Below are 12,063 nucleotides of genomic sequence, written 5' to 3' on the forward strand. Positions count from 1 at the left end.
GCTGCTCACTGTGGTGGGAGGACTGGCCGGGACGCTCGGCGGGGACCTCCACCAGGCTGCGCGGCGTGGTACGGCGCGGGGAGGCGGGCGGGTTGGCACGTGTGAAGAGGCGGTGTGTCCTGGGTGGAGGGGCACGGCCGTGTCCCAGGCAGAAGCATAGGTCATGTAGGAACTCGGGGTGTCTCAGGTGTGCCGAGCTCAGCGAGGGTGAGAAGGGTCTTCTCCAGCTCAGAAACCCCGGGGTCCGGCGAGGCTGTTGAGGCCCAGCCCAGGGGCCCGTGGAGACCCGGCCTGCTCTGGACTGTTCCCCCGGAGAAGAAGCACCCGTCCAGGTTCCTGCCCGGGCGGCCGGGCCACCTGCTGACAGCTCCCTCCCGCCTGTCTCCCCCCTGCAGACTGAAGCGGTCCCGGCTGAAGGTGAGGTTCTGTACCAACGAGTCACAGAAGTCGCGGGCGGACCTGGTGGGGCTGCTGCAACGGCTGGGCTTCGACGTCTCCGAGAGCGAGGTGACCGCCCCAGCCCCTGCCGCCTGTCTGATCCTGAAGCAGCGAGGCCTGCGGCCACACCTGCTTGTCCACGATGGTAGGCCCCCTTTGAGCCCCCGGGGGGGGTGAAGGTGCCCCCCTTTCCAACTGGGGGCTGGGGGGGACACAGAGGGAGCACCTGGCCCTTGTTAGACCCGTGGGCCTTGGGGTGGAACCCAGGGGCTCCCTGCTGGGACCCTGGCCCCATCCATCCTGGCATCATCCCTGGGTCTGGGGGTTGGGGTGGGGTGGGGTGGGGTGGTGGTCAGAGGCAGTGTCCATATGGCTCCTTGGAGGCAGGAAAACCCTGAGTCTGTGATCCGGGATAGAGCAAGGTGGCAGGAAATTGTCAAGGGGGGCAAGATTTTAGCCTCTGGGGTCTGTGTCTGTGTGAGAGAGAGAGACAGACAGACAAATAGAACAGATGCAAAGCTAGTTCTGTAGGTTTCGGAACCGTATTTGTGAAAACCAGCCCCATGCTCTGGCTAATGGCACAGGTTTACTTGCTCACATCAGTCTGCAGGCAAGGACAGAGTCCCTTTGACCCTCAGCTGGGAGTTTTGCTGAAATGAAGAAGAAAGAGCAGTATTACCTGCACCTTCTGAATATTTAAAAAGTAGAGACAGTACACGCTTCGGAATTCTTTTCTGTCGTTGCACAGAGTTGCACAGAGCCTTCCTGCTTCCTTCCTCTGCGCTTGGCGTTGTTATTTACAAACCTGTGGCAGTGGCAAGCCCGCTTTTCTACCCCAGGACAGGGGTGGGGGACTCCCAGAAATGGAGAGAGCTCCCTGAAGGTCTGGAGGCCAAGTCCACAGCTCTGGTGCCAGTCGAGGGCGACATGCCCAGCCTTTGGAAATTGTTTTTCTCGAAATGCTTCCTCTGTGATCTGGGATCCTTGCCAGTGTCTTTAGAACAGGTCCTTAAAGTAACAGAAAGATTTAAGAGAGAAAAACCTCCCCTCCCTGGGGCAGGGGCAGAGGGAGGGGTGGGGCTGCACCTACCAGAGATGAGAGGGAAACTCAGCATTCCTTTTGAAGACAACGTTCAACAGTGAGTCCAACAGGCAGATGCTGGAGCTTGAGAAGCTGTAGGGGAAGCCAGGCGCCCTTTGTCACCTATACTCTTGCGTCTGTGTTTTGCATAGGTGTCTCTGTCTTTTCAGACCTTGAATCATTTTCAGGTTTTATTGGTGATGAATTCCCCCTCTCCCCAACTTTTTGTTACGAGGATTTTCAAACAGATGGCAAAGCTGAAACGATTTCATTTGGAATATTTGTTTGCCCTTCACCTTGACTTTACCAGTAACATTGTGCCATGTTTTCTTCGTTACACGTCTCCCCACCCCTCCACGCGTCTATCCGCCTTTAACCTCTTGATGCGTCTCAAAGTCACTTGCAGACTTTGGTGCTGGTTGGTATTCCTGTCATTTGGTCGTGTCCAACTCTTTGTGACCTCATGGACTGTAGCTCTCCAGGCTCCTCCGTCCATGGGATTTCCCAGGCAAGAACACTGGAGTGGACTGCCATGCCCTCCTCCAGGGGATCTTCCCAACCCAGGGATCGAACCCTTGTGTCTCCCTCTTTTCAGGAGTCCGCTCGGAATTTGATCAGATCGACACGTCCAACCCAAACTGTGTCGTAATTGCAGACGCTGGAGAAGGCTTTTCTTATCAAAACATGAATAAAGCTTTCCAGGTGCTCATGGAGCTGGAAAACCCCATGCTCTTCTCACTGGGAAAAGGGTAAGTCGGCTAGGGGGGAGTTGTTTCCGGCCCTCCAGGCGATGCTCTGTATGTCTCTCTGACTTAAGGAATCAGCAGAGAAGCTGGGAAGGGTGGGCATGGGGTGGGCGCAGTGTGGCTCCTTTTCTTTTCCTCTCCGTTTCTTGCTTTTTCCCTTCATTTCGGCATCTGTGTCTTTTGATAATTTTTGAGCAGAGACCTGGTCTTCAGCTGGTTGGTCAAGCGTCCCTGTGACCACGAGGCTGGGAGTGGCCGGGGCAGGGGCAGGTCACTGCAGAGGAGACCCCTGGAGATCAGGGTGGCCGTCTCGAGTTTCGGTCATCATCACAGGACACAGCACAGGGCTGATGGGTCGTGCCAAGGAGACGGACACCTGAGTGGTGAAAATAGGCTTGAGAGCCGGCGGGCTCTTGTCTGGGCCCCACATCTCTGGACGCGGAGCAGCCTGTCAACTTGTGATTTTGTCACCAACATGTTTGTCCGAGTCTGCAGCCTGGGCCTCACCGTCTCTTTCAAAACACTGTGTTGATTATTTCTCTTAACCTCTTTTATCATCAAGAACAACACATCTTCATTGAAGATGTGAATACAGATTAGTGAAAAGAGAAAAACAGCGTTTTCAGTCCCACTGCAGGAGAAAACAGCGGTCAGCATTTTGCTGTGCGTCCTTCCAAGCAGTTTTCTGTGCAGAGATCATTACACGTGGGTGTGTTCACGTCGGTATCTAACTCAGCCTGGTTTCGTCAGCCTGTTTTAGTCGTTCACCGAACATGTTGTGAGCCACTCTGCATGTGATAGGGCTTCCCTGGTGGCTCGGAGGGTAACGAATCTGCCCTCAATGCGGGAGCCCCGGGTTCAATCCCTGGGTTGGGAAGATCGCCTGGAGGAGGGAATGGCAACCCACTCCAGTACTCTTGCCTGGAGAATCCTGTGGACAGAGGAGCCTGAAGGGCTACAGTCCACGGGGTCGCAAAGAGGCAGATGTAACTGAGCGACTAACACTTTCATATGAAAAGCAGACAGCTCTGCGGCGAGCTTATTCCTGCTAATTTATGAGAAGCAGGCAGCTCTGCGGCGAGCTTATTCCTGGTGATTTTTTTACAGGCTCTCCTGGAGTTGTCGGTTGTTTCTGGTTTTCTCCCCGAGTAAGGCCATGATCAGCCTCTTTCTGGCATTTCGGGTGATGTGTATTTTTTGAAGTTCTTGGTGCATGTTGCCAGCTTGCTTTCTAGAAAGGAGTGCAGGTTTATTCTGTTCTCCATGGAAGCAGCACTAGGGTTTTTAGAGTCACAAGGGTGCTGTAGAACCCGACCCCAGCTTTGCGTGCAGGGCAGGAATTCTGTGGCCATCTCTGGGGAAGCCTTTCCCAGCTTCGGTGCTTCTGGTGACTGGGGACTTCCTGCCTCTGCCTGCTGCACAGGGTGGCTATTCCAGTAGCCGTGAGGGGGACTCTATCTGGCCACTGGCCATTGCTAAGCACTCTGTGCAGTTCACCGTGTATAATTCTGACCACAACACTGCGAGCTGTGGGCAACATCATTGACACTTGACAGATGGGTATATCAAGGCATAGGAGGTGAGGAAAGCCACGGTCACCCCATCGGTCAGTGCAGGCATGGCCAGGAGTGCCCCCCGGAGCCTGTGCTCTGTCACCTTTAGGCTCCATTCTAGAGCAGGTATTGGGTCCACACAAGATCTTAAACTTTTTTGAGGTCATTCTAAAAATTGGAAGACTTTATGTAAAATAACTGGATTTCTGGATTCTCTTGAAACATCAGAAGGTCTGACGGTACTCGCCCCACATCCCCGAATGCACTGCCGCTTGGTGGAGCCGCTGGTCCCTCGGTTCCAGTGCAGCAGAGACCCCACCACATCCTCCCACCCATCTCCAGGCTTCAGGGTCAGCTGACGTTCATCTTGTCCTGAAAGTTGCTTTTCTTATAGCAGAGAAATATTTCTTCATGGCTGTGCTTCTTTTAAAATAGGCACGTGAGGGGGACTTAAACAGAGAGAAGAGAGGATATGTTTCTTTTGCTGCTGTTGTTCAGCCGCTAAGTCCTGTCCAGCTCTTGGCGACCCCACGGACTGCAGCACACCAGGCTTCCTTGTCCTTCTTATCTCCCAGAGTTTTGCTCAAACTCATGTCCATTGAGTTGGTGATGCCATCCAACCATCTCATCCCCTGTCATCCCCTTCTCCTCCTGCCTTCAATCTTTCCCAGCATCAGGGTCTTTTCCAATGAGTCAGTTCTTCACATCAGGTGGCCAAAGTATCAGAACTTCAGCTTCAGCATCAGTCCTTCCAATGAATATTCAGGACTGATCTCCTTTAGGATGGACTGGTTGGATCTCCTTACAGTCCAAGGGACTCCTAGGGGTCTTCTCTAACACCACAATTTGAAAGCATCAATTCTTTGGCGCTCAGCCTTCTTTATGGTCCAGCACTCATATCTGTACATGACCACTGGAAAGAACATAGTTTTGACTCTATGGACCTTTGTCCTGAAACAACTATTCCAATGTGTTTATCATGCAAAAAATTGTATCCCGTGCTAGTCAGTGGTCTCCAAAGAAACAGAACCAACAGGGTGTGGTGATGTATGTACAGACAGTTCTTGACTTAGCAATGGTTCAAATTACAGCTTTTCGATTTTGCTATGGTGTGAAAGCTATGCACGTTCAGAAAAACCGTACTTCGAATTTCGAATTCTGATCCTTTCCCACATGCAGTACAGTCCTCTCTCGTGATGCTGGGCAGATGCTCAGGAAGCCACGTGATCACGAGGGTCAGCAGCTAACCCACGTACGAACGTTCTGCACGCAGACCACCATTCTGAGTTCCACTTTCGGTTCAGCATTCAATAAATTATGTGAGACATTCAGTGCTTTATTATAAAATAGACTTTGTCTTAGATGATTCTGCCCAACTGTAGGCTAATATAAGTGTTCTGAGCACATTTAAGGTAGGTTGGGCTTATTAAATGCATTTTTTAATGCATTTTTGACTTAGCAATATTTTCAGCTTGTGATGCGTTTGTCAGAACATAACCCTGTCACAGGTTGAGGAAGATGGGTGTATAAAGAGAAATTGACTGTGGAGGCTAGGTTTCTCCTGCATAGGCCACTGGGGCTGGAGGCTTAGGGAGGAGTTGCCATCTGAGTGCCAAGGTTATCCGCCGGCAGGTTCCCTCTTGTTTGGAGAGGTCAGACTTTGTTTTGGTTGGGCCTTCAACTAATTGGACGAGGCCCACCACATTATGGAGGGCAATCTGTTTCACTGAGTCTACTGATTTAAATGTGAATGTCATCCAAGAAACATCTTCTCAGAAGCATCCAGAATACCATTAGACCAACTATCTGGGCAGCTTGGCCCAGCCAAGTTGACATAAAATTAGCTGCCACCATTCCTCGCTGGTCTTACCTTCTGTGGTTTAGGTCACTGCAAACCACAGAAGCTGGCCAGCTTGACTCTTATAAATTCCTGGCTTGGTCCTGTAGGCTTCCCTAAAGTTACCAACTCCTCACTAAAGAACAGCACAGTTAAGAAGCTTTGTTGTTACTCATTTACGTTAAAACCTTTTTCTTCAAAATTATCTTTAATTATTAAAAGTTATTTTTCCAGATCAGGGATAGTAGTCAAAATAGGTATGTGGTTGAAAAAGAAAAAAAAAAATGAAATCAGTTTCTTTTAGCTTTGTACTTCTATATCAAATTCAGTAGTGGGCAAAGATGTGTTTTCCAAGTAAGCAGCTAGTGAGGGGGTCTCTAGCTGCTGGGGGTTCTGACTTGGGCTATGGGTTGGGTGCTCAGAAATCAGAGAAAGGAGCCAACAGCTTCTGGGCTTAGGTCGTCGCCCCTTGGGACAGCCCACGGACACAGAAAGAGCTGCTGTCACACCCAGGTAAGGGTCGCCGGGGATGAGGGGCCGTCCTTCACCCAAGTGGGGCCGCGAGGTGCCCCCAAGGAGGCAGGGTGGTGGATTCACTGGGGAAGAATGTCCTCGTCCTGAAAACGGAGTGATTTACATTTGGCATCTGTTTGGACCGAGAGTGGGAATTGCCTTTGTAATTTCTTCTGTCATGCCTCCGTCAGAAAATTAAGCTGTTTACGCGACAGACTATGGAAGGTTAATGGCTCTTGTGGGAAAGGTCAAGTGGTCATTTTGAAGGGAGGCTGTGCTGAATAATCGGAAGGGAGGGTAGAGGAATAAAGCATAAAATCTATCTGACTGCTGCTCTCCGGCTTTTTCCTGTCTTTCCGGAATCCACGGTTTCTTCTTTGTGGCTGGAGTACTCAGGTTCAAGCCAGACCTGCTATGGCTTTTGTTATGCCAGTAACAGAAGATAAATATATCAAATCTCTTGTGTTTGGGGAATAAGAAAAATTAATTTGGGTACTAGTGTTTACTGTATCTCTAAAAATGTTTTGGGCCAACAGATGGCCTTCTCAAGATACCTTTTTGTTTTCCTGGATGAATAAAAAATAAAGACAAGTTCTCGGCCCTATGAAAGCAAGTCCACATTTAGTATAAAAAGAAATATTAAGGTTTCTAGATTTATGCAAGTCAGTTTTTTCTTTAGGTTCCAAAAATTAGTGTGGCAAAGAGAGGGTTTTGATTGGATCTTTTCAGCCGCATGTTCTGATTTTTCTTCCCACAGGGACTAAATTTAAACTGAAGAAGGTGCAGTACCTGTCACTCTGGAAGGCAGACTCGGGGGAGGGTGCATCGGGCAGAAGTGGTGTGTCGTGGGTGTCCTTGGGAGGCCCTTCACGGGGAGGTGCAGCCGGCGCCCACCTCCTGCAGCCGGCTGGGAGCTGAGCCTGTCCTGGGCCAGAGGCTCCTGGAATCCTCAGCCCCAGACAGAGCTGTGTGTGTTGCAGCAGAGCGGCCTTGTTTTGTAACTTTTTCCTTGGCGCCTGGGTTGTCCTCGCCTGTGCTGGCTGCATTCTTTCCTCGGTTCTGTCCTCGGTGCCCCGGCTCTCTTCAACGTGCCCCGCCCTTAGCTCCCTTCCCTCTCACCCTGGCTGGGCATTTCCTGGAGGGTAGGGGACAAGGGGGGAGGTGGACAAGGGGGTGCCTCTGAGCATCTGACAGACTCCTGTGCACCTGGAGTGGCATCTGGCACTCAGGGTCCTCAGGAAGGTACCAAGTCTGAGAGCCCCCAGGTCCAGACCCCTCCACTCGTCCCCCTTGACCTTCAGGCCTCAGCTTTGATGCCTCCTCCTCTGGGATGCCTCCCTGCCGCTCCGTCCCCAGCATGCCCGGCCCTCCCCAAGCAGAGTGCACAGAGCACTGGGTTCCACTTGCTGTCACCCAGGTCCTGCTCTTTCGATTTGTTTGTGGACCTGTCCACTTCCCCACCAGACGGGGAGTCCCTGGGGAGCAGCCTGGGTCTGAGAGTGTCCCCTGCAAAGGGGTGCAGGACAGCTTTGTCTTAAATATTTGGGGGACTGAGTTAGCGGATGCCAGTGGCCCCCCCGAGAAAGCCCAGGCCCCAGCACCCAGTGTCTGGGGGTTGCCTGATGCTTCTCTGGAGCTTGGCCCCTCCTTTGCCTCTCAGCCACATTTGGCTTTACTTGGCCATTCCTTCAAACCCTGGACGCGACTAAGGGAATCATCATACCCAAGTAGTTTATTGTGGAACTGGGGAAAAATAAAAGCAAACAATGTTTTGAGGCTGTTTAAATGCAGGATAGATGTCTGGAGTCTAGACTTAAAATAAAGACAGGAACCTCTAAGCCTATGTTTTGGGGTCACCCTTTTAAAAGGGGGGCTCCCCTGGTGGCTCAGACAGTAAAGAGCCTGCCTGCAGATGCAGGAGACCCAAGTTTGGTCCCTGGGTCGGGAAGATCCCCTGGAGAAGGGAATGGCTCCCCACTCCAGTATTTTTGCCTGGAGAATTCCATGGACAGAGGAGCTTGGCGGGCTACAGCCCATGGGATCACGAAGAGTCAGACACGACTGAATGACTGACAATTTCACTTTCCTTAAGAAGGTGAGCGTTGGCAGGTCCCAGCTCCATAAGCAGTGGTGGCTCTCTCCTGGCTTCCAGCCACCTTCCTGCATGTGTGCGGCTTCCCTACTGAGCCATGTCCTCACAGCACGATCCCTAGCGTGCAGGGGAGGCCCGGGTTGACTTGGAGACCAGGTCCGCTCATGATGGGAGAGGCCCCTGCGGCTTCAACAGTCGGGCTCTTATCCGACTGGCCTGAGGCAGTGGCAGGGGACCAGCCCTTGCCAAGGCCAAGAGTTTGGCTGCAGCCCAGCCTGCATCTGGACGGAAGCTTCCGGGGCAGGCAGTGAGTGGGTGAGCAGAGTGGGTGAGTGCCTCTCCCACTCGAGAGGCCAGGTGATCATGGTGGGCGGCCAGGCTCCTGCAGCCTTGGAGGCCTCAGGTGGGGCCCAGAGGGGCAGGCAGAGTCCCTGGGTGCTGCAGAGCTTGAGGAAGGAAGCTGCTAGAGGCAGCTTCCGGGAACTCAGTCCTACCATTTCCAGTAGACACAGGACAGGGTCCGGCCTCCACAAACTGGAAAGATCTGCGTTCATTCTTTCTTCCCTGGCTCATATCTTTTTGCCCATCTCAGTCTGGGTAGCTACATTTTTGGAGCGGTTTCTTCACCCCAGGCATCACATTAGGAACTTCGCCTGCATTGTTTTGCTCAAGCCTCACTGCAGCCCACGAGGGTAGCCACTGGACCTTCTTTTGACCCATTTTACAGAATAGGAAACTGAGGCCCAGAGGGCGTATGCAACCCAGAGTCCCACAGTTAAAAGCAAGTCAGAAGAGGATTTGAACCCTGAAGTCAACAGGCTTCACTAGTCTTCTCTTTGCCTTTCCACATACATGCTGTTTATTTTTGTCATTCTTTTAGATTCCGCATGTAAGTGATGTCATACGGTGTTTGTCTCTCTGTCTGACTTCCTTTACTTGGTATGATAATCTCTAGGTCCATGCATGCTGCTGCAAATGACTTCCTTTCTTTCTTCATGGCTGAGTAATAGCCCATTGTGTGTGTGGGGGTCACCTCTTTCTCTGTTCGTCTGTCCGGGGGCATTTAGGTCACGTCCATGTTGGGTCACGTCTCCCAGATTCGACGGTCATGGGAAGGGGGAAGGGTAACTGGTGTGATGGGTCTCAAAGTGTTTAACAGTCCCGGGGTCCCGTTTAACCCTGTCTTCAGAGCAGCACAGAGCAAACCGCCTTCTCCCCACTTCATAGTCAACTAGCTGTGCTTCCGGAGAGCTGAGCTTGGTCACTGTGTGCCCGAGGGGTCTGTGTGTGGCCTGGGCACGGCGCTCACAGGAGGGAAGAGGTGAGACTGTCTTGGGAGGCGCTGCCGGGAGCCAAGCCGTCTCGGCCTCCAGCAAGACAGGGAGAAACAGTTGTCGTCTCATAGAAGCATCTGGCGCCCGTGAGGCCTGGCACATCTCCTGACCCTCCGGCTGCTAGGAGATGCTGTGGAACTAATGGAGTTTTCTTCTCCAGACAGCAATTAGGGGTTAATTATTAGCAATTAGGGGTTCGCCACATGCTCTGTGAACCGGCTGCCCTTTCCCAGAACACAGGTCACTTGTGTTTTTCTGTGTTAGCAACTGGACCCAGCTGCCCCCGGGGTCCCCCGTTCATCACTGTGGTGGGGTCCCCTCGCTGCTGGCAGCAGGGAGCCATTCTGACTGCGAGCTGCCGGCCCCCCATCTCTCCCCCCTCCTCCCCCCCCCCGCCCCGGCGTGCTGGCCACTGCTGGGCTCTTGTGCTGACCTCCGTCGGTCACTCTCAGTGTGGCGTCTGCCCTCACCCTGGCCCGGGACTCAGCCCTCTTGGGCTGGCCCAGAACCGGGACAGGGCGGTTTCTCCTCTGTGCTTCCCAGGTCCCTGATCTCAGCTCACCCTGTCCTCCTTGGCTCTTTTCTAGACGTTACTACAAGGAGACCTCTGGCCTGATGCTGGACGTCGGTCCCTACATGAAGGCTCTTGAGGTACCTGCCTGGGTCTGCCCGACCCTCTTCCGGTCTCAGGGCCTTCCAGACTGTTCTGGACTTCCTGGAGAAGACGGGGTGCTCGGCGTCCCAAGTGCCTTTATGTTTTCCAAGTTGGACGCCGTGTTCGCGGCTTCAAGCCCGGCCCTTCGCCTCCTCTGGAGCTTGGCCGCTCAGCTGCGCTGGTCGACCCCTGCTCCCTGTCGCTCCCTCCCGTCCGCCTCCCGGGACCCTGACCCCGCACCCCCGGCCTCTGCCCCACTGGGCCTCCCGGCATGCTCTGCGCCTTTCCTTCGGGTTCTTGGCTCCTTAAGATCCCTGCGCACCTGCCTCGTCCCTCGCCCTGCTTTTCTGCAGCACCTCAGACTGTGTGTGTGTGCTAACTGGACTCCTTCCCAGTCCCCTCCTCCGGTTTCCAGGGCTGGGCTCAGCTGGGCTCCCCGCCCAGGTCAGCCCTGGGTCACTGCCGCCTTGGCGCCTGCCTACCTGCACTCAGGTGGGGGGCTGGGGCCCTGGGCCTTTTATCCGTAGGAGAAGGACCTGAGACAGAGCTGGGGGAAGGGAGAGAGGAAGGGAGGAGAAGCAGGAATGCAGAGGAGAGCCCCTAACGCCCCTCGGAGGTTGTCTGGCCCTGGGGCAGGTGGCAGGGGCCTGGTGGGGGGTGCCCCCAGCACCCTGGGCAGCCTGGTTGTGACGCTCACCCACAAGGCCTGCCTCTCGGCCCACGTGTCTTGCCCCTTGGAGGCCCCTGGGTACACACTGGGGCATTTCTTTTTGATTCCCCAGGGGGAAGATTTCACCAGGCCAGAGTTCCCCTGCCCCGGTCCCTTGGTCCCTAACCCGTGCTGTGTCCTTCTCTTTCTCCCAGTATGCCTGTGGTATCAAAGCCGAGGTGGTGGGAAAGCCTTCCCCCGAGTTTTTCAAGTCAGCCCTGCAAGAGATGGGGGTGGAAGCCCATGAGGTAAGCCGGCTCCCCACAAAGTGTGTATGCGGAGGCAGCTGTCGGGGGAGGCCAGAGTGCTCCTGGGGGCAGCCTGGGCATCTGAGATGAGTCTGGGGGCTCAGGCAGCCAAGCTGGTATCCCTCTCCCTCCTCCATCCCCATGCATGAGAGTGGATCTGACTGGGAAGGCGGGGAAAGCCAGCCAAGGAGGCCCACTGAACGCTCTCAACCTGCCGAATCAGTATCAGTGTGAGGGTTCAGTCCCTGCGTCGGGAGGATCCCCTGGAGAAGGAAGTGGCAACCCCTCCAGTATTGTTGCCTGGGAAATCCCAGGGACAGAGGTGCTTGGTGGGCGCAGAGTCGGACAGGACTTCGCGACTAAACAACAAGAGTGCGAAAGAGACATGCCCGTGGCTTTTCCTAAGACTTTTGCTGCCTCTTTGGAAGGACCAGAGTGGACAAGTCTGGTCAGTGTACTGAAACTGCTTCATTGGAAAGACAGTGTCCAGCAAGATGAAAAGAATATGCAGGGATAAAATCATGCACCTGGCCACGTTTACATTACAGCTTGTTTTTCTGATCACACTGGTCAGCCTGCGGGATCTTAGTTCCCTGACCAGGAGTTGAACCCATGCCTCCTGCAGTGGGAGTGCAGAGTCTTAACCACTGGACCGCCAGGGAAGTCCCACATTATAACTGCTTTTGATACATGTTGCCTTCCAAACATACATCTCCAGAGGAAAAAAAAAAGCAGTTATGATTTTAGCGTCCTCCCACCCCGCTTCCCAGGTAGAGTGAGCTGGTCCCCTCTGGCCGGTGGGATCCTGACAGCGTTGTTGAAGAAGCAGCGGGCATGCGTCTGCAGGCAGCCAGGGT

At 53.7% G+C, this 12,063-nt stretch overlaps 1 protein-coding gene across 5 annotated transcripts in view; it reads left to right on the plus strand.

Annotated features, from left to right (window-relative positions):
- Positions 1-12,063, plus strand: part of LHPP (phospholysine phosphohistidine inorganic pyrophosphate phosphatase) — a 127,345-nt gene that overhangs the window by 17,875 nt on the left and 97,407 nt on the right. For all 5 annotated transcript variants that reach the window (XR_016038809.1, XR_008685722.2, XR_016038810.1 and 2 more), the window contains exons 2-5: positions 396-583; positions 2,115-2,268; positions 10,182-10,245; positions 11,114-11,206. Coding sequence is in view for 2 of the 5 variants with exons in the window: in XM_055424436.2 (XP_055280411.2) it covers positions 396-583; positions 2,115-2,268; positions 10,182-10,245; positions 11,114-11,206 (499 nt within the window). In the remaining 3 variants the exon portion in view is untranslated. The remainder of the gene's footprint in view (positions 1-395; positions 584-2,114; positions 2,269-10,181; positions 10,246-11,113; positions 11,207-12,063) is intronic.

This window comes from Moschus berezovskii, chromosome 12, assembly GCF_049115385.1.
Source record: "Moschus berezovskii isolate FMDL1 chromosome 12, NW_MosBer_1.0, whole genome shotgun sequence".
Classification (NCBI taxonomy): Eukaryota; Metazoa; Chordata; class Mammalia; order Artiodactyla; family Moschidae; genus Moschus; species Moschus berezovskii.